General features: G+C 41.7%; 1 protein-coding gene across 3 annotated transcripts in view; it reads left to right on the plus strand.

Moving 5' to 3' along the window:
- drosha (ribonuclease 3 drosha) overlaps nt 1-21,589 on the plus strand; it is a 277,020-nt gene that overhangs the window by 196,216 nt on the left and 59,215 nt on the right. For all 3 annotated transcript variants that reach the window (XM_037413695.2, XM_075879566.1, XM_075879567.1), the window contains 4 exons: nt 4,339-4,454; nt 17,090-17,143; nt 18,956-19,059; nt 20,340-20,445. In XM_037413695.2, the coding sequence (XP_037269592.2) occupies nt 4,339-4,454; nt 17,090-17,143; nt 18,956-19,059; nt 20,340-20,445 (380 nt within the window). The remainder of the gene's footprint in view (nt 1-4,338; nt 4,455-17,089; nt 17,144-18,955; nt 19,060-20,339; nt 20,446-21,589) is intronic.

Below are 21,589 nucleotides of genomic sequence, written 5' to 3' on the forward strand. Positions count from 1 at the left end.
TGACAATATAATTTTCGTGTAACCACCTGTCGTATAGGTTCGTGATACAGTCACGTCCCACAATAGCAGTTTTGGTTTATATTCAGGGGTTGCAACAACCACTGGCTCACCATGAGCGTGGCATGTAAGTCATGGTGTACAAGATATGCATGTGTGAAGAAGAAGATGTGTGTGCATTTCAAATGCTCTTGGCTAGGAATCCAAGCACAGTTTCTGAAGTCGTCAGCTTGTGTCAGAGCTACGACGAATTGAAAAAGCTACGCACTCTGACTCGGCAGCCTCAGCCTGGTGGTGAGTCGCTGTCCAGTTTCGACTCCATGCCTGACAATTCACCATTGCTTCAGCAAGTCCGAGCCTTCGTCCGTGAGGAAGTCGCCCGCCAACTTTCCCTAATGCCCTTTACTCACGAGACCACCACCCGTCTACCTGCCCGGCTTCGCACTGCTATATCGGAAGAGGTTGCACAAGCTGTTCCCCTTGCGCACTACGAACCAAGAGAGCCAAGCGTCAGCGATGCTTCTCGCTGCAGGCACATCTTCTTCACACATGTAATGAATTTCATGTCTATCACCTGTCATTTACGTTCATAATACAGTCACGTCACAGAATACCAGTTTTTTTGCATATCCAATAAATTAAACTACTGCGAGCATCTTAACCATGACATGCAAAATCATGCCTTACATTACACGTGTTCCATAATGTGCTCTTTAGGACTTGGCAGTTTTGTTCATCATACGCTTGTCTTGGCATACGAGTTTTGGTATATATATATCAATATAACAAAATGGCTGCAAGAGTGCTAAGATCATGGCAAGTAATAATGGCAGTTATGACGTGCATGTCATGATTTCCACGGTATGAGTTGTCATTTATCTTTTTGATATGGTCATGTTATGCCATGCCAATTTTTGTATACATTGAAACTTGAATAATTTGAACACAGTTATTTCGAAATTCTACTTAATTCAAAGTATTTCCATGGTCCTGTATTTTGCAATGCAAGTTTGAGCGAATAACTTGAAGCGGCAGTCACTGCACAAGTGCACAGCTGTACACGAGTTTACAGCGATGCACATCGAGTCTATTGACAGTATAAATGAACAGGAAGTGAAAAATAAAGATGGGAAAACAAGACAATCGGCAACTATCCAATGCATTTTCATGGGAAATTAAATTAAGAAAAACATATTGCAACAACTTATACAGTCAACAGAAATCTGTTAAACGGAACAAGTGCTTAAAGAGAACCATTGTCTCCGCAACACTTCTTTTCGGGCTCTTAATCTGCACCTATGTTCACCTCTCAGTAAACGGAACTTCTGTTAAATGGAACATATTTTCCTGGTCCCTTCAGGTTCTGGGTTCCGTTTGTTGAGAGTCTACTGTAATACAAAATTAAACACCAAATTTCAGAGAATTTGGGAATTATGAGAAATAAACTGCAATAAATGATGAATTTCTTTAAAAAGAAACAGTAAGCTCCTAAAACACCCTCTCAATTTCAAGAAAAATAAACTTTGATAACATGGCTATAGACTAAATAAGTACTATCTGTGGTGTGATCTATAAAAACAATGGTATCACAAATAGTTTCTTTACATGTGGTGGACACGGTTCCTTATAATTTTACAGCAGCGCTGATATGGTCAAAATTTTCTGTGTGTCATAGATATAAAATAATCATCACCGTGGACCAGCATGGCGTTAACAAAAGAAGCTGCAAGGTGCGGCCCCAAATCAGTGTGCTGCAGTCCTTGTGTCTCCCTTGTTAACTTTTTGTGCATCACTGGGGAGAGTAGTGTGAATAGCTCAATTTCGGTAGCCCATATGAACCGTACACTTCGTGCATGGTGAATGGCGCACTGCCTCAGGGCTGTCAGAGCAGACAGTAGTGGAGAGCCCGAGCTGAACCAAATGCTTTCTTAACGCCCACAAGGACGTAGTTTATCGGAATTATGAACTGCTGCAAAGTCATTTGTGCTAACGGGTACATATTGTGTCCTGTGGGTATGACGTTTTAGAGTTTACCGACTCGTTCCTGCTTTATTTGGCTGCGAAATAAGTAGATCACGGCTGTGCGATGTAAAAAAGTGTGTGCTTTTCGCTCTTTCTACTGTATAACTTTCTGCCACTGCATGATTTATAAATTCGTCTGAGACACCACCTGTGCAGGTGTGCCCCGCTGCGGTGGTCTAGTGGCTAAGGTACTCGGCTGCTGACCCGTAGGTCGCGGGTTCAAATCCCGGTTGCGGTGGCTGCATTTCCGATGGAGGCGGAAATGTTGTAGGCCCGTGTGCTCAGATTTGGGTGCACGTTAAAACCCCAGGTGGCCGAAATTTCCGGAGCCCTCCACTAAGGCGTCTCTCATAATTATATGGTGGTTTTGGGACGTTAAACCCCACATGCCAATCAACCTGTGCAGGTGATGATCTTGCGTGATGTTCACTGCCACAAGGCTGGTAAGGAAATAAATGTATGTAAGGCATTTCAATTCAGCTCAAAGCTGATGGAGGGTTTTGATGAACCTTATAATTATTAACACGCCATCTACCCATTACAGTTTTGGTGAATACAATGCAACATCAATTAGTGGTTTGTTTGGTTCATTGACCATCAGTTATGCGGCGAACTGAGTTACGTAGCATATTACCGTAAACACAACTATCCACCCAGCAGCATTATGTGCAATCGGCTCGATCAAGCTAAGTCATTGGTTGGCCATTATTAAACTGCCGCAACCCACCATGGGGGATCGGCCATGATATGGGCAGCGCCTTAGTGTATAAATGAATTTGTTTGTAACCTCGAAATGTTTAGCAGTATGTCATTTTCAAAATAACTAGTTAGCTTTATTCACGAAAAAAAAAACACTAATGGTATTACAAAATAAACTCAATTTATATATTAGCATTCACTTCGTTTCGTCTCGCATAGTAAATCACATACGGCATCGCAAACGCTCCAGTGGCTAAAACCTAGTTCTGTAGCCCAAAAGGAAAGAACCACCAGAAGGGATTTATCAGATCTCATCTTTCGCAGTGGTTTATCTAGAAGTCTTCTTTGATTGGTAAAGAATCTGCATGTTAGTAAGAAATGATGCTGGGCGTAGAGTAGCACAGGGCAAAAAAAAAAAAAAAAAACGAAGCTTTATGAGTACTGTAGCGACCGATGTGCATATGTCTGAGTTTGTTTCAGAAACCAACATCAACAACACTAGAGGTTGTAATGTGAAGCCAAAGACGTAACGGGGCTGCAGTGTCCTTTCTGAACGAAATCATAGCGCATTCTCTTTCTCACCAGCACCTAAAGTTCTTAGCATGAGCTGTGCTAGCGGCAAGGTAGAGCGCATGATAATGATGAGTGATGATCATGCCACGACAATTTCAAGCAAATGACTTCGCAAGACTCAGTGGTTGAAAATCGTCGTAGCACAAAGGTGCAACAAACGAGCGTGCCACCCAGTCGCTCACCGCGATTTCCACTGCGAGTAGCCGTGAAGCCATTGATATTTCTAAGTGCCCTGAGTATTTCACAAGTAGGCGGGTAGTAGGCATACACCAATATTCTAAGGGCCAAAGAGTGACAGCATACCATGACAGTTATGAATTAAGCATCATGCATTCGTACACCTGGCGCACGCATTTAGTCGTCACTACTGACAACAGGCAGCAAGGCGCTCACTAACGAGGAAAATGTGGCTGCTTTCGTTCATGTTTTCTCATGTATTTATGACGACATTGTAGATGAATGTCTCCCTGCAATATTCTTAAATTCTGCTCGAAACACTCTCATGCATCGGCCATGAGTGCTTGTGCCACCATAACTATCAAAACAATGAGGTGCTGCTGTCAGCTAAGGCTCTCAAGGTTGCGCGCCCGCCGCACCACAAGTGGAACTCAAGCGGTTTTCAAGGCGCCCCTTGTAGGTCTCAGTCAGAGTGTATAGAGGTTTTATAGCAGAGCTCTTATGTTTGAGGTTTGTGTGTGGTGGAAATGGGAAAAGGTAAAGAGAAATTGATAGAAAGGGAGAAATGGAAGGAAAGAAAAACCGAAGAAGATGTAAGGTGAAAAAATTCGGAAAATTTGGGATTACTTTGAATTTTGCTGTTCTTTTTTCTGTTAATGGAAGTACATTAATGGCATCTTGAAGTGGTGAAAAATAGTTTTTCCTCCCCACTGAAGACCTTCTAAATGGTGGTTGTGCAGTGTTAATTCTATATTTGTCAGTAAAAGGAAAATGTCTGCTGTTCAATATACTTATTACTCTCGTTGCAACCTTTTCAATATTTTAGTCTTATATATGCTTTAATATTTATTTTATTCATATTTCCCCTAGGTGCCCTCTTTCTGGATAGTGGCATCAAGGTGGCGGACAAGGTCTTTTCTGCAACTCTTTTTTCGGAGCCTGATCTTCTGGATGTCTGGACCAACTACCCTCCACATCCTTTGCAGGTGACAGTTCTGTACTTAATGTATTAGAATGATGTACTAGTTGTGCTTGTCATTTACAGGTATTGCTGTATCTTAAAGCGACAGAGTAGGGCAAAATTATAATGAAAATTAATTTTTTGTTTTCTCTGCAATTTGCAAAGGGTTTCCCTTTGAATATTTTCCACATTCATGCTTTCCTTAAACAGAATTTTTTTTCTCTACTTGCTTTCGAAAAACCTGTTTTTTTAAAAGCAAGTAGCGAGTGAAAATGCACCCTAGCCAGTGATCCCATTTTTGTGCCAATTGCGCCAAAGTGCGCCAAATCAGATTTACTGTGCGATCCTGATAATATCAATGAAAGTTGCTCCAAACTGCACCAAAGTTGGATTGGGGATGGTCTATCACCGGCAATAGTTATGCTGGCACGTCAATGCATGTGCACCTTGTTCTCAAGGCCACCAAAGTCACAATCACATACCTATTTTATTACGCTAAATAAACAGCGGTCGCGCGTGCGTCCTAAAATACACGATGCTATGTTTGCTGTCGACGCAACTCTGTTGTGCAAGTCCGCTTAACGGCGACACGTGCTCTCCGCATGGGTTCGTGACGTCTAGTCCAATCGGTAGCATGAAACCGTGGTGGTGATTCATCAGCGACCCTTATTCATTCCAGAAATGCTTATGATCGCTTGAAGAGTTGCGCTGCATGTAATAAAACAATTTTCACTAATAACTGTATGCGTGCTGCCAGAATGTCTGTCACGTCTATGTCTGGACATCACAATCTAATTTTTCGTGCTTCTTGTCCGCAGAAGAACACGCAAATAGTGGGAACGTGTTACCACTTTTCCTTTTGATATACTTTATCCATGGATCATCATACAGAAGAGCTGTATCGTAATTCCTTCCACCAGCACATCCACGTTTATAATCGCTGTGGCGCTAAAAGCCCCTAAAAGACCCTGCCCTTTCGAACTTGAGCTTGCTAAAGTTCAGATTGAAAATTTTCGTTGTGCTTTCTTTTTAAATGTCATCTCATTTACAAAAGCATGTATCCTGGTCGGAGCAGCCGCAATTTGGTTTTAATATGCGCGGCTATAGTGAGGTCATCGCTGGCGGCTCTGGTGTCAAAAGCCTGTGAAGTGGGTACACCCATGTTCGCCTCTCGCTTTCCAGGGTCAATAGCTGAAGGTTAAAAAAATGAACATCATGGCATCGCATTTATTTCTTCGTTTTGAAATAAACAATGGAGGGGAGGCTGCTGCGTCGCTTGAAATAGCTGGTGCGCGCTATCTCGCGACATAATGAGACTTCTCATGAACTTTCTGTGCTACTAACATCTGCTTTGCGTTTAGATAACTGACAGCACAAAAGCTTCAGACACTAGAGTGATCATTGTCCTTTTAGCCAGCGTTATTTTGAGTTACGGATATCCAATCTAAAAGATACTATTTTTTAGTTTGACTTATACTCTTAGCAGTGAATGCGATACCAACAAATTGTATCGTTATACCAAATAATAATGCTTGACGTCCGTGCACTTGGAAAAACTTACCGCATACATCTACGACTTTGGTGACTAGAGACCCCCGAAACATCTCTTGCATGCCTGTGCACGTACAGATGAAATCAGACTTATTTAGAGCGCCCAGCCAGCCGCTCCAGCTCGCGTTTTATTCAGAAATATGTTAAGAGAGATGCTGTAATGCTACCAAACGTGGTCCTACTGCGTGTTAGGCCCTTGTACTATAATGTAAGCATCAACGGAAGCTTGTAGCTAACGTGAGATAGAAGCCGCGGCCAACAACAGTGTCAACAGGCACGCGCTCCACTGCTCTAGACCAGTGTTATTCTATCTGTGCAGCACGAACGGAACGTACGAATGGATCGCTGAAATGATGCGATGATGGTGTGGTTGCCTTGCGATCAATGTTCAGTGCACACCCTTATACGGCCGCTCTAGAAAGCGAAGCACTTTTTGCAGTCTGTTTGCATTGAGAGTACAAGGCGTGTGCCAGCGATCATGCCTTTTAAGTCAAAGTTCATAGCAATGCCCCGACCCTCACGTTTCTAGCTCCATCCTTTCTGCCCCTTGTACACGGGCGGCACGTTCCTCTCTGCTTGAGTAACAACCGATGGGATGCCTGGCACGTGGGGTGATATTATCGCATTCGCTCTCAGTGCAAAGGAGATGGGTCGGCTCTTCTTATCTCTGCTTTAGCCGCATTTGTTGCCCCCGCTTGGGCGATTTTACCCGTGTGTAAAACACGATGCGCCGGTAGATGTTATTGATTGGGACGTTACACAAAACATGACAGCCAGTGCCGTAGCAGGGGGGGGGAGCACGTTGGGAACGTGCCCCTCTCCACCTCCAAAAGTTGTTTCGCCATGGCATGCATATAAGTACAAAATGACCTTATGCCTGCCCCCCCCCCAGATTTTTAAAATTTTTGGCTACACCCATGGCAATGGCAAAAATCAGTCGAGATTGTCAGTATAATTGCTATCACATCAAAAAACAAAATGAATCTTGCCTTCGAGTTGTCTTAGGCGTATGCATAAAGTACCCTGTGAGATTTTTTTTTATGCACTGCTTTCTAGAGGACACGATAGGGGTTTTCGGGAGTATAGACGAAATGCCCTAGCGACATAAAATATTGCTGCATAAGGAAAATGAAGGCTGCGGCGGCTGCATTTCCGATGGAGGCGGAAACGTAGTAGGCCCGTGTGCTCAGATTTGGGTGCACGTATGTCGGATCTTAATTGCTGGCTGCCTATAAATAACCAGCTGATTTTTCATCCTGAGCTGCTCGTACTAATTTCTGGCTGCACTATCTAAAGTGTTGGCAGAATTATAAGTCAACCCTTTTTGTTGCATGTCAGGATCTCTCTCTCTCACACATATGCACACACACACAAAATGTGGCCAGTAGTCAAGTCAAACATATGCATTGCAATCTGTTGGTTATTAGCAATTCATAGATTTCCTGCATGGCACTCTTTGGCTATACTTGCTCTAGAAAATACCATCTTGTCATGATATGATCGGAGATTTAAATGTGCTTATGAAGGAGTGGTGAGCAGTCCTACCGCCCCAACTGAATTTATTTCATGCATTTTTTTGCTAGAGTGTATTCTGTTGTATACCGTATATACTCGCATATTGACCGCACCTTGTTTAAAAAAATATTGACACCAACTTCTGGATGCGATCATTACGCGGGATAAATTTTCCGTGTAAAGATATTCTGAGCACCGGAAATGCGAAAAAGTCGCTAATCAGAATTCTTACGGTAGCTATCATGAACATAACCAAACCTAAAAGTAAATTAAGGCTTACCTTTGTAATAGAATACTCGCATTACGCAGGAGCTACGTGCATGACACACTGCCTTTTTATTTTTTACCTCTCTGACCCCCTAACGTTCATTCAGACTCTGAAGCATCACTGGCGTCAGTGTCGTCGCCGCACGATTCTCTGTCGGAACCGGCAGTGTCTTCACTGTCCCACAGGGGGTCATCTTCCGTTATGTTGAGCGTGTTGGAAATGCCAGCGACAGTCCGTTCTGCCACATGAAGCGTGTCATCAAGCCGGAACTGGCGCGGAAGTCTTTTGTCTCGGGAAAAAAAAAAACATTGCTGCGGTATGAACACAGGTCGACCCACAGGTGGCCGCCGCTGTAACAGTGCGGGATGTCAAAACAAACATGGCGGCTGACGGAGTGAAGCACTCTGTGGAGTGAAGCCACCTCATTTTTTTTTTTATGATAGGACTGATGATGATTGATGATAGGACTGATTGGAAACTAGTTAATTCTTCATTGTCTGCAGTGGTACTGTTCACAGTAGTATCATTGCAAACTTATTGTTCGCAGGATGGAAACATCTTCAGTGCAGAACACTTGTGGGACCTGGGCTGTCGTATGCTATCATTGCTTCGCATAATTCAGGCAAAAACACTATAACATGGAAGAATGCAGGAATAAGCGAGTTGGTACAACATGATTGTAAGTGCAAGTAAGGGCAGTGGAGAGAAGGGGACAGTAGAGGGGGCACAGAGCACAGAACTCTCAACCGTTTCTTTCTTTGTTTCTTTGGAAGGGCTTCGCTTTTTCACACTTACACACTGGTTACAACAGCCATGTGCAGAACACAATGACGTCACAAGTATACTGGCACTCTTGATCTCTCTACTGTCTCCTCAAATCGGTGGCACTGATTTGAACTCATAATCGCTTATAGCATAGCCATTTGCTGGATATGGAGCTCTCGCTTGCGCTGAGGAGATATCTTTCTCTTGTTTTTCGGGCTCCCTGAGGATGCAATAGGTGTGGAGCACTTTAAGGGCCCGGGCTGTCGTATGCTATTGTCGTTCAGCCTAACGTAGACAAAACTGCATACAGTGAAACTTCACTTGAAGCAACTTTCACGTAACCCTAGGAAAAAGTTGGTTAAAGTAAAAGTTCGCTGAACCAAAATGTATGCAAACTGTTGCAGCTTTATATCGGAAGCTAAAAAAGCATCATTTATAGAAATCCAATTGGAACCCTCGTATTGAGAGTGCTGCTTATTTGAATAAGTTTATGCTTATTTATCATATTTTGAAGAATGCAGTAATTGTTCATGGTGCTTGGGCACTCAAAACTGCAGTGGTTATGGATGGAATGTCTGTCACCTAAGTCCCATAAACCATCTCCAGCACAGCACTGCTAGACTGTGAAGGACTGCACTTTGTGCCAGTACATCAGTGCTCTTTGTGGAAGTACGAGGCAACCGGGAAGGGACGGGTCGTTCTTCATTGCCGTCGCGCACGTATGTAGACGCTACAGCCGATTCTCCAACATGGTGCAGAAACGACACTCTCGTCAGGTCAACAAGCACGGGTTTATTAACCCAGGATGCAGCACAGCGGGACAATTGCGGGCTTGTGGGCCGGCAGGGCAGCTCCGTAAATACACTAGCCCGCGGCGTCACTGTTACCATACATAGGGGAACCTCCGAAGCATGTGAACGAGAAGTCACCCGCAAAGGCAGAACAACCTCGTTGCGGGTATGCGAGCGTCTTCCTAGTTATGTGAGCATCGTTGCAGCTAAGCAAAGCAGGGCAGCTTATGGGTGCATCGGATCTCAGGGTTCGTAGCTGCCGTAGATGGTAGCCCCCCCCCCCCCCCTTTTTTTTTTCTGAAAATAAAAATTCACCTTTCTAACGTAAAATAAAAGCATTATCTTAATTGATGATCATATCATTTAAGTCCGATTCGCAGTGTGGCTCTCAGCATTGTACTTCTAGTGGGCAGTGACGGAAGTGCTGCTCAAATTGCTTCAAAAAAGAATTGTTGTTTCATGCTGCTCCAAACAATTTTTATTAGTAATTGCTCCAAACCTGCCCCAAAATGACAGTGAGAGAATGAGAACGACAAACTTTTGCTGTTTGACCGACTCATAAGTCAAGAACCTGAGAATAATTTGTGTACTAGAATCCCAGTGTAATATGTAGCATCATCGGCTCTGATCACATTTGTGTGACAACAACTGGGATATTAAGCATATAGCTCTTTTGGCTGTTTTTTTTTTCTTAGCTAGACGTATAGGCTAGTGTGGTGAAATGCAAAAATGAGCAGGATTATTTTATCTCATACTGATTATCATCTGCCTATTCGGCAACTGCTATATGGAACTGCGGTTGCAGCAATGGCGTAGTGGTTAGAGCATCCGCCTCGCAGGCAAGAGGTCCGTGGTTCGAATCCCCATGCCGCGCAATTCCCAACCGGCAAAAAAAAAAAAACCGCGTGTTGATGGAACTGCATTAAGAGGCCTGGGGTACGGCCTCACCGGTAACCACCGCCGGGAACGCACTCCCTCACCAGAGAAGGATTGGCCACCCTGGTGCAGTATCTGGCCACTACCTCCCACATGCATACGTCAAATAACTCACGGCCCTCAGTCCCCAGCAGCTGCGAAGCAACTGACCATGGCGGCGGTCAGATCTGCAACGCAGCAGAGGGTGCTAAGAATCTCTAGACTACAGGCCACCTTTGGAACCTGAACTTGGCAACGTTTAACGCTAGAACCTTATCTAGTGAGGGAAGTCTAGCTGTACTATTCGAGGAGCTAGAAGGTGTTAAATGGGATATAATAGGGCTCAGCGAGGTTAGGAGGACAGACTGTGCTACAGAATGGGCACGTCCTTTGCTATCGGGGCTTGGCAGACAGAAGGGAACTGGGAGTGGGGTTCCTAATTCACAGAAACATAGCTGGCAACATAGAGGAATACTATAGCATTAATGAAAGGGTGGTAGGTATTGTAATTAAACTGAACAAAAGATACAAGATGAAGGTAGTACAGGCTTACGCGCCTACATCCAGCCATGATGGCGCTTCAGTTGAAAGCTTCTATGAAGACGTGGAATCAGCAATGAGTAAGGTAAAAACACAGTATACTATAGTGATGGGCGACTTTAATGCAAAGGTAGGTAAGAAGCAGGCTGGAGACCAGGCAGTAGGAGATTATGGCATCGGCACTAGAAACGCCAGAGGAGAGCTACTAGTAGAATTCGCAGAACGCAATAATTTGCGGATTTTGAATACCTTCTACCAAAAACGAGAAAACCGCAAGTGGACATGGAGGAGCCCTAATGGCGAAAATAAGAACGAAATAGACTTTATAATGACCGCACACCCAGGAATCGTGCAGAATGTGGAAGTGGTTGGCAAGGTACGATGCAGTGACCATAGAATGGTACGGTCTCGAATTCGCCTAGACTTGAAGAAGGAACGACAGAAACTGATACGCAAGAAGGCAATCAATGAGCTAGCACTGAGAGGGAAAGTACAGGAATTCAGAGTCTCGCTGCAGAACAGGTACTCGGCTCTTAGTGAGGAAACCAACCTTAGCGTAGATACAATGAATGATAATCTGACGAGTATCATTACCGAGTGTGCAGTGGAAGTTGGAGGCAGGGTAGTTAGACAGGACACTGGCAAGCTTTCCCAGGAAACGAAGAACCTAATTAAGAAGCGTAAAATCATGGAAGTGTCAAGTACAACAGACAAAATAGAACTGGCAGAGCTTTCGAAGTTGATTAATAGACGTAAAGTATGCGATGTAAGAAGGTATAACATGGAGAGAATTGAACACGCTCTGAAAAACAGAGGAAGCGTCAAAGCAGTGAAGAGGAATCTTGGGATAGGCAAAAGTCGGATGTATGCACTAAGGGACAAAGAAGGCAAAATAACTACTAATATGGATAGGATAGTTAAAATAGTGGAGGAGTTTTACAGAGATCTGTACAGTAGCCGAGACAACCACGACCTTAATACTATAAGAACTCGCAGTAACCCAGATAACACCCCACCAGTAATGATAGAAGAAGTCAGAAAAGCTTTGGAGAGCATGCAAAGAGGCAAAACAGCTGGTGAGGATCAGGTAACATCAGATCTGCTGAAAGATGGAGGACAGATTGTGTTAGAAAATCTAGCCACCCTGTTTACGAGGTGTCTCCTGACGGGAAGGGTACCAGAGTCTTGGAAGAACGCTAACATCATCTTAAAACATAAGAAAGGAGATAACAAGGACTTGAAGAATTACAGGCCGATCAGCTTGCTCTCTGTAGTATACAAGCTATTTACAAAGGTAATTGCTTACAGAGTAAAGAAAACATTAGAATTCAATCAACCAAAGGAACAAGCAGGATTTCGAACAGGCTACTCAACAATTGACCACATTCATACTATCAATCAGGTAATAGAGAAATGCTCAGAGTATAACCAACCACTATACATAGCCTTCATAGATTACGAGAAGGCGTTTGATTCAGTAGAAATATCAGCCGTCATGCAGACACTGCGGAATCAGGGCGTAGATGAGGTATATATAAATATTCTGGAAGAAATCTACAGGGGATCAACTGCTACCATAGTGCTTCATAAAGAAAGCAACAGAATACCAATCAAGAAGGGTGTAAGGCAGGGGGACACAATCTCTCCAATGCTATTTACCGCGTGCTTACAGGAGGTTTTCAGAAGCTTAGAATGGGAACAGTTAGGGATAAGAGTTAATGGAGAATACCTTAGTAACCTGCGCTTCGCAGATGACATTGCATTGCTGAGTAAGTCGGGGGATGAATTGCAACTCATGATTATGAAGTTAGACAAGGAGAGCAGAAAGGTGGGTCTTAAAATTAATCGGCAGAAAACGAAAGTAATGTACAACAACCTCGGAAAGGAGCAGCACTTCGAGATAGGCAATAGTGCACTTAAAGTTGTAAAAGACTATGTCTACTTAGGGCAGGTAATAACCGCAGAGCCTAACCACGAGATTGAAGTAACTAGAAGAATAAGAATAGGGTGGAGCACATTCGGCAAGCACTCTCAAATTATGACAGGTAGATTGCCACTATCCCTCAAGAGGAAGGTATATAACAGCTGTATCTTGCCGGTACTTAGCTACGGAGCAGAAACCTGGAGACTTACAAAGAGGGTTCAGCTTAAATTGAGGACGACGCAGCGAGCAATGGAAAGAAAAATGGTAGGTGTAACCTTAAGAGACAAGAAGAGAGCAGAGTTGATTAGGGGACAAACGGGGGTTAAGGATATCATAGTTGAAATAAAGAAGAGGAAATGGACATGGGCCGGGCATGTAGCGCGTAGACAGGATAATCGCTGGTCATTGAGGGTAACTAACTGGATTCCCAGAGAAGGGAAGCGGGTTAGGGGGATACAGAAGGTTAGGTGGGCTGATGAGATTAAGAAGTTTGCGGGTATAAATTGGCAGCAGCAAGCACAGAACCGGTTTAACTGGCGGAAAATGGGAGAGGCCTTTGTTCTGCAGCGGACGTAGTCAGGCTGATGATGATGATGATGATGAAAAGAACCCCAGGTGGTCGAAATTTCCGGAGCCCTCCACTACGGCGTCTCTCATAATTATATGGTGGTCTCAAATGATGGTCTCATATAGTCTCATATGATGGTCTCAAAACCACAATATTATTATGATAGATGCCTATGGCATCTATCATAATAATATTGTGGTTTTGAGACGTGAAGCTCCAGATATTCTTTAAAATTATTATTGATTAAATGCCAGTGATGTACTGATACTCTGAACGCTGAACCAGCAAGCTCTGCATTGTTGAAGCTCTCTACCTTTTCAGCATCCTTTAAGGTGAATCATGTGCATGATGACAACGGGTATGCTCTAATAGACATGATTATTATTTGTAATGTAAATAAACAGAATAGTGCGCAAGATTGGCCCGGTGTAAGTGTTGAGTTGATTGAATTGCATTGCAGAGTCTTTGCTGTCTTTTTTTAGGTTCAGAGTCTTAAAAATTGTGACGTTAAATGTTTTTTATTCTTTAATTTATTGATGGTAGTATCAAACAATCCAAAATTCTGAAATAGTTATGATTGAAGCCTGGTCAGACTACAGTCAATTTGCTGGAAAATGTTGACCACACTCGAACGATACATTTCTGATAAAGCTGTACGACAGGTCACAAAAGAAGCAAGGCAAGCATTACAAGAGGCTTCATAGTGAAAAATGGACTTTGGCAATGATTACCATGCTTGCAGCTACTAAATAAAATAGCTGAACAGTGTTTCTGACGAAGGGTGATCGCTTTTCAGCTGTTTTCAAACTTCAAACTCGATTATCTTCATTCCATGTTTTTTATTACTTATGTACGATTATTTCCTATGTATTCCAAGATAACCATTTGATTATGTTTTCTTGAATTCTGCATAAATACATTCAGCTAGTGAAGCAGAATTGAAGTTAGGCACTTTACAGTTTTTGTGTTAAAATTTTCATAGATGCCAATTAACTCAACCCAGTGGTAAAATCAACCTAGCTGTAAAATATTCACAAAAGTTTGAGTATTACCGACATTTGAATATATCTGCTTCAGTTAAAAAAGCAGAAAATTTGGAAGAACATGGTGTATGGAATATGTGAATATTTCTTTTAGTCACTGAGAAAACGGTGCCTCAAAATGACCAAAAATGCATCAGGTGTATAGCGCCCACCCTGTACCCTTAACATACAAGAAAGATGGCCTTTTTTACTTTTGTAATCAGTTTAAAAAAAAAGAATGTGCTGTCACCCTCTTAACAGTTTATCATAAATTGTTACGTGCAGTAGCAACATATGAAAACAAAAGTATGTATAAAGTGCAGGAGTTTTGTAATTAGAAATTTCTACAACCTATGCAAGCCTTTGCGTGATCAGGTGTTGCCTGAAGAAAACGCTGGCACCACAATTTGTGTAATTACTATACAATTTGCTATTGATAGCTAGTAATTCTTTTCATTCGTTTTGGTCAAGTGCTATTGTTCTCATCGTGACTGTGGAAAAGAATCTGTGTTCATGTGGATACGTATTAAATGAGAGCAGTACCATGAAACATACAAATTACATAGCTGAAAACCTATTTGATAGCTATAGTGTAGTGATGCACCAAATGATCTTTTCAGCAGCTGGAGGCACATTTTTCACTGACACTGTTTCGGCATGTGTCATGTCATATCATTGTATATCACGAAAGGAAGAAGTGGAAATATAAGGGCTCATTTTTCTTTGTTTGACATTATATTAATGTGAACGAGCAGACAGTAATGCCAAAAAAAGTATAGGGGATGTTTTATTAGTAGCAATTGTAATGTAAATGTCAAAAAAGGAAAGTGGATGAAAAGAAAGCTTGCCGCTGGCAGGAACCAAACCTGCAATCTTTGAATAACGCGTCTGATGCTCTGCTAACTGAGCTGCGGCAGTGATCCTTCCCAGGTCCACTTTACGTGGTAGATATCGGCATTTAAAACTGGAAGCATTAGTCAGCACTACTGGAAGTCATGACGGCGAGTGTGACATTTACATTACAATTACAGTCAACTCTCGTTAATTCAAACTCGAAGGGCCCTTTGAATTTTGTTTGAATTATCAAGAAGTTTGAATTTATCAGAAGTTCTCAGATAGATGACTCTGGGTGAGGTGACACCACTTATTATGATTAGGCATTGATTTCATCATATTGAAAATTTTTTTAAGCGTCTTCAAGCCCTAACTGTCCGAAGTGAAGCAAAAGTAGAGGCGTAAAGTCCATAAGCTTATTGGCCATTACTGCTGATCAGACCTTTTAAAGAAATCGTGAATTTCTAACTGCTTTATTGCTATAGGTATGTGCCTTCAGCACAAAGCTCTGTATACCAGTTGAGAAGCATCACGGTTTACCATGTGTGTACTTCGTTTCAAACATTTGTTTACTTGCAAAGCCTTTTCCTTGAAGGCCTCTGGTGCATATTTTTAATTTTTAGACTGTTAGAATAATATAAGCACACAAATTTTTAAATAGTTGTGGGAAAGCAGCTGATATTTTCTGGTATGGGCCTGCGAAAAGTATGAATTAATCAAACAATAGAGTTTGAATTAAGAGGCTTTTAAATACTTAGAAAGAATAGAGGTCCAACCGAAAAATTTAATTTTGTTTGAAGCAACAATTTTGTTTGAAGCAACCGAAAGTATGAATTATTAGAGTTTGAATTATGATGAGTCTACTGTACTACTAGCAACATCCCCTATACTTTCCTTGGCATTATTTTCTGTTAGTTATCATGAATATCATTTTATGCTGTCACATGGGGGAAAGGAATTTTGTGATGTTGACACGTGCTTATCTTAGTGAATTGTAATGTTGCGGACCACCATCTGTGGCTTACTTGTGCACTCTGCACCAGAATTTTGTTGCTTTAGCTGGTTGATTAGATTTGAGAATAATTTGACCTTGACTGAAGATCTAGTACCCATTCTTCTAGCACCTTCTAGCACCCATACATCTTTATAGGACCAGGTGTTCAGTTCAATCTTGGAATTAGCCATATAACTTGACAATTGGAATTTAGCTGATAATCTTTCATATACCCAACCCCTGTGGTGGCTAAAGGGGTGATTCCAGCATTGTCGCTGCTCATTTTGGTAGTGTTGTGATATAATTACTGTGAATTGATTGAATGCATGTTGTGGTTCATCCAAATTGCCCATTTTCAATGTTCCTCAGGAAGTCTGATGCAAGGAAAATAGCTTACAATCATTTATGATGATACTTCTGCAATACTACAGTTTCTATTTTTTTTTCCTCATGAGAAAATGTGTCTGAAAATTGCTTGGGTAGTGTAATTTGATATAAAACCAAACGTAAGCTTCATGTGCTGCAGTCCAACCTTGCCTCCCCGCGGTGGTCTAGTGACTAAGGTACTCGGCTGCTGACCCGCAGGTCGCGGATTCGAATCCCGGTTGCGGGGGCTGCATTTCCGATAGAGGCGGAAATGTTGTAGGCCCGTGTGCTCAGATTTGGGTGCACGTTAAAGAACCCCAGGTGGTCGAAATTTCTGGAGCCCTCCACTACGGCATCTTTCATAATCATATGGTGGTTTTGGGACGTTAAACTCCACATATCAATCAATCAAGTCCAACCTTGAGATCGTAGATAAGGTTTACACTGTAAAGGCAGTTTAGAGCATTTATATTTTTAACACTGATTTGTACATGCTCACGTCTTATAGCTTGAACCACAGTCATTAAGGTGCTTCATTTTGCCATTGGAGTTGTTATTTTTTAAGGATCCGTTGAAGTTGTGTTTAGTTTTGATGTTTCACTTACAGGAACAAGTGCCAGAGGGCGATAGAAAGTGGATTGGCATTGTTCCATTGCTGAAGGTAAGTGCATGGCATTGGAAAATCATGCCAGTTGGTGCCTTAATGTGGAACGTGCAGTGTGTTTGGCAGTCTGCTATTCTGGTTATTGAATTATCATAATATAGCAATCATGAGTGGCCAGCTCGATGAGATAAGTTGCAGAATAATTTTCCAGGGTAATTATGTACTGCACGGAGTTATCTTTTGAAATTCTAAGTGCAGTGTCATGCTATTCTCCTTAATTGCAACAAAGTGTTAAGAATGCAACACATTCTCACTTTTTTTTATTGAACAGTTGTACTGGCACATGCTCATATTATTTTCTGCATAATATGTACTGTACTCACTGATTGATAACACACGACAATTTAAAGCTAAGTAATTCCCGTAATTTTGACTCTCAATGCTTGCATTAGAGCCTTCGCTACCTTGACTGTGCAGATTCATAGCCACATGACATGGTTATCTTGAACAATAACTCATAGTAGTCATTAGAATTAAAAAAAAATGAGTATTGCATTTCAATACGTGAGGACTGCACATACCGTAGTACCTGCCAACGCTCCCAATCTGTCTAGGAGGCTTCGCTATTGTGACCAACCCTCCTGATTGTAAGTGCATGGCTATAAATCTCGCAAAAGAGAACCTTAATCCGATCGCATGAAGGAAACAAAGGACAGTGGTTGTAAAATTTCTTTGACCTTGAGGAACCTCAACAGCTTTTGGGATAGCCACATGCCGCTACTCTGCCAGTGTTCAGGCCGACAACCTTCAAATTACACAGTTAAGTTGTGGTAGAGCATCGCAAAAGTGGTATGAAGGTTGTGGGTTCAGATCCCACTGAGAAAAAAGGGTGCTCTGCAATAATTTCATTATTAGTCATAATCATTATACTACTCTTAAAAACAAGAAAGAATATTTCGTACTTGACTGACATTGTTACGTGGACCTAGCTTGACATTACAGTAGCTCAATTCAGCTTATCAGTCCCTGTTCAACTATCAGAAATATGACAGCTACAGTCCATAGAAATGGACATGCCTTGTAAACAGATTAGTACAATTTCTAACTGACGATTCGGGGTTTGTGGGAACAGCGAAACAATTGAAATTGCTGAATGTGTGAAAAACAAACGAAAAGATTTATTGAAACTTGTATATTTGCATTTTACTACTGCTGAGGCAAAAAGAAAAACTGCTCAAGCAAATGCAAATAGTTATTCATTATTGTAAGTTTAATGTTTGAGTTGTAAAATTCAAACAGTTTTGACCAGAAACTTTCAAAATGCTTTGAAAGGCCGGGGAAAAGTCATTTCATACAAAACCAAATGCGCCGCTTCCTGGTTTGGCATACATGTTCATAAAAAAATGTGTAAAGGCAGCATTCTTTATAATAGCATGGATTATAGCAGTGTAGTAATAAAAAGGTACTTTGTGGTACCTTTTTATGTGCCACAAAGCACATATCACATAGCAAGACTTCTATATAGATTAGTGTCCTTTCAGTAGAATGAAATCAGGATGCCTAGATAAATGTTGGAGTGTGGTCAATAAAAAAATTGAAAATGCAAGTTGGTATTGCATGCAACCAGTGATTGCTATGAGTTGGTTAGAAAACACAAGTACAGATGTTGCACTAAACAAGTAATCGTTTAAAAGATGCATTGTCCATGCTGGACATTCTTGTTCAATGCTTATGCAACAGCCTCACCCCTAGATTTGATACCACTTAACAATAATAATTGTGCAATTAAGTGGCTTGTCAAATATGCTTAACTGGTATAACATTTTCTGGCTTTAAAATTAACATTTTTCTGTGTTTTCAATTTTTCAGAAACTGAATGAGTTTGAACAGTTGACTGGCATTGAGTTCACCCACATTAGACTGCTGGCAAAAGCCTTCACTCATCGCAGCATTGGATTCAACAACCTCACACTGTAAGAAACACTTTGTCTCACAATTCGCCTATCGAAGGCGATGATATGGCTGAAGTGTGGCTCCACCCCTTTGACATTTACTTTGCCTTGGTGCATGAGTAGGGTTATCATAAGGCAGGGGAGGGGGGGCAGAGAGATAAGGAAAGTTACAGAAGGATCGCCAGTATTTTTAAATGTAATTTTTATGTGACATAGCAAAATCTCTCCACGCATTAGGACTGAGCTCGTAATTAATTATTTTATTTACTTGCTTGTTTGTTCTTATTATTGAATGCTTTTGTTTCAGTGTAAACAAACCTTAACTTGGACATACGCAATGCAGCTTAAGCACTCAGACAGGGGTGCGGCTTAGCATTTAATAAAGTTAATATTTCTTTCTACCGTTTGCTGTTTCTTATGCTTGCTTTCTTGTTTGAATTCACCATTGAAACCCACAAGGAAAAAAAATTTAATTTAATCACAAGGCTAAAAAATATATACTAGTTCTTTTATGCCAACTTTTTTTTTTGTATCTTCTTACTGTGAATTTTTTTAATGTTTTTCATGCTTACTGCTTTATATGCTTAGACTGTAAGTCAGTATTGCCAATCGTAAATTAATTAAGTACCCTACTTTTACAGACAGAGGGAAGCTCACTGTGCCTGCAGTACGCAAAGAAATGCTTCATATTTTATTAACAGTGGCTCATTGATATGGTATTCTTCTGTCCAACAAGATGTCGCAGGTCGAACGTCTTGTCATGGTGGCCATGTTTCAGTGGAAATGAACGTATAGATATTGCAATATTCAGAGTAGATAAACAGAGAGTTGAACATGTATTGCAGCATAATTTGCAGCCTTCGTCTTCAGCATTTCCATATTGCCTGCAAGCTGCACTATGACACAAGTTACGCAAGTGAATATGGTGTCTTATAGCACCACTGTAACAGTTCGCATTCTTCAAATCAAATATAGTAGACTGTTTCCATCTGCAACCGCTTGCAGCTACATTTGCGACAGTAGTCATCAACTTGGTTTTCAGCAGGATGGAGCTTCACCACTATCATGTTGATATTAATGTAGATTGGTGACTGTTGTTACCAATTTTCATTTTATAAGAGGAGCTGCTTCGTAAATCTTTTTTCCAAACAGAAATAGGCACCAGGTAGGTAAAAGAATATAGCAGTAACTGCTGCAGGAATTTTCGCACAGCCCAATTCTCTCTTCTGCTGCTAGCATGCATAAGATTGCTCGCAAGCTTCAATGTAAAACTATTTCGCCCCATTTTCTTTTCTGATCAGGGGTTCAAACCAGAGGCTAGAATTTCTGGGTGACACCGTCTTGCAGCTGGTTGCATCTGAATACCTCTACAAGTATTTTCCAGAGCACCATGAAGGTCATCTGTCTGTGAGTCCTTTTTCAACGCAAAGTCTTGCTGTCTTGCGTTATCAGTGCGCTGTCTTCTGGCAGTACTGAATTTTCATTCTTGCTTTTTAAAAGTGCATTACTGTCCTGGTGGGCAGTTTGTGGCAAACACATTTAATTCGTAATTTTCCCCTCATTCTGCACGAAGTTTACGTTGTGTCTATTGGTCTTATTAGCCATCTTTTAGTTCAGCTGAAAATCCTGCTGGTAAATTTTTTTAAGTATCCCTTTGAAGTGCCGCTCACCAGGCCCCATAACAAATCTGAGTTATTCCGTGTATGTTGTTCTGTGTCCAACGAAGAAAATTATGCCACAAAAATTTTTTCAATCGGTTCATTACGAGCTGAGAAAACGTGTTTTTTTTTTTATTTGTTTTTTTTTTATTTTTTTTTTTTTTTTTTTTTTTTTTTTGAAGCGGCACGAATGAAGATGAGAGAAGGCGAGCTCGAAACCCTTGCCGCTCCGCCACGTAGCCTTCACAAGGCAAATCTCTTTCCTACTCTCTCCGGCAGCCGACCAAGAGGTCACGTGCGCATGGCGTGCCCCAACAAGCCCAACCCCCGAGCATGCGAGCAGTATTGTTTTGTTGACCAGCGTTATTTTGTAGCCTACTGCTTGTTTCTGCGGGATGGTTTGGAAATGCTGGCTTAGACGCGGTAGAATAGATGAGCACAATGAGTGCCCGAACATGTAGGAGCGTTACTTTCGCTTCCACGGCTGTCGTCTGCTCAATGCGCTGATCACGGGGACACGAATGCATGCGAAACGCCAGCACATTAGCCCTGCATCTCGTTGCAATTCACGGGAAAAAATGCAAAAAAAGGCACGCACATTTCTTTATGCATCTGATTCTTTATCTCAAGTTTTATTATTTTTTCAACTAACAAATTACATAAACTACGCATGTCATGTTAAATAATTTTCGCCATGTCATGTACCACTGTTGGCAACAACAGATAACAGTCATCTACGTAGAGGATTTGACCCATTTCCGCGGCGCGTAGCGTTGCGAATTTCAGCAGACGTGATCATGAACGCCCCACCTACGCATATCGCTTGTCGGCTCGAAATTATCAAATCTGGTGAGTGTCCCTTCAAACTAGGTATAATTTATGCTCATATATTG

The sequence above is a fragment of the Rhipicephalus microplus genome, chromosome X (assembly GCF_043290135.1).
Source record: "Rhipicephalus microplus isolate Deutch F79 chromosome X, USDA_Rmic, whole genome shotgun sequence".
NCBI classification, from domain to species: Eukaryota; Metazoa; Arthropoda; class Arachnida; order Ixodida; family Ixodidae; genus Rhipicephalus; species Rhipicephalus microplus.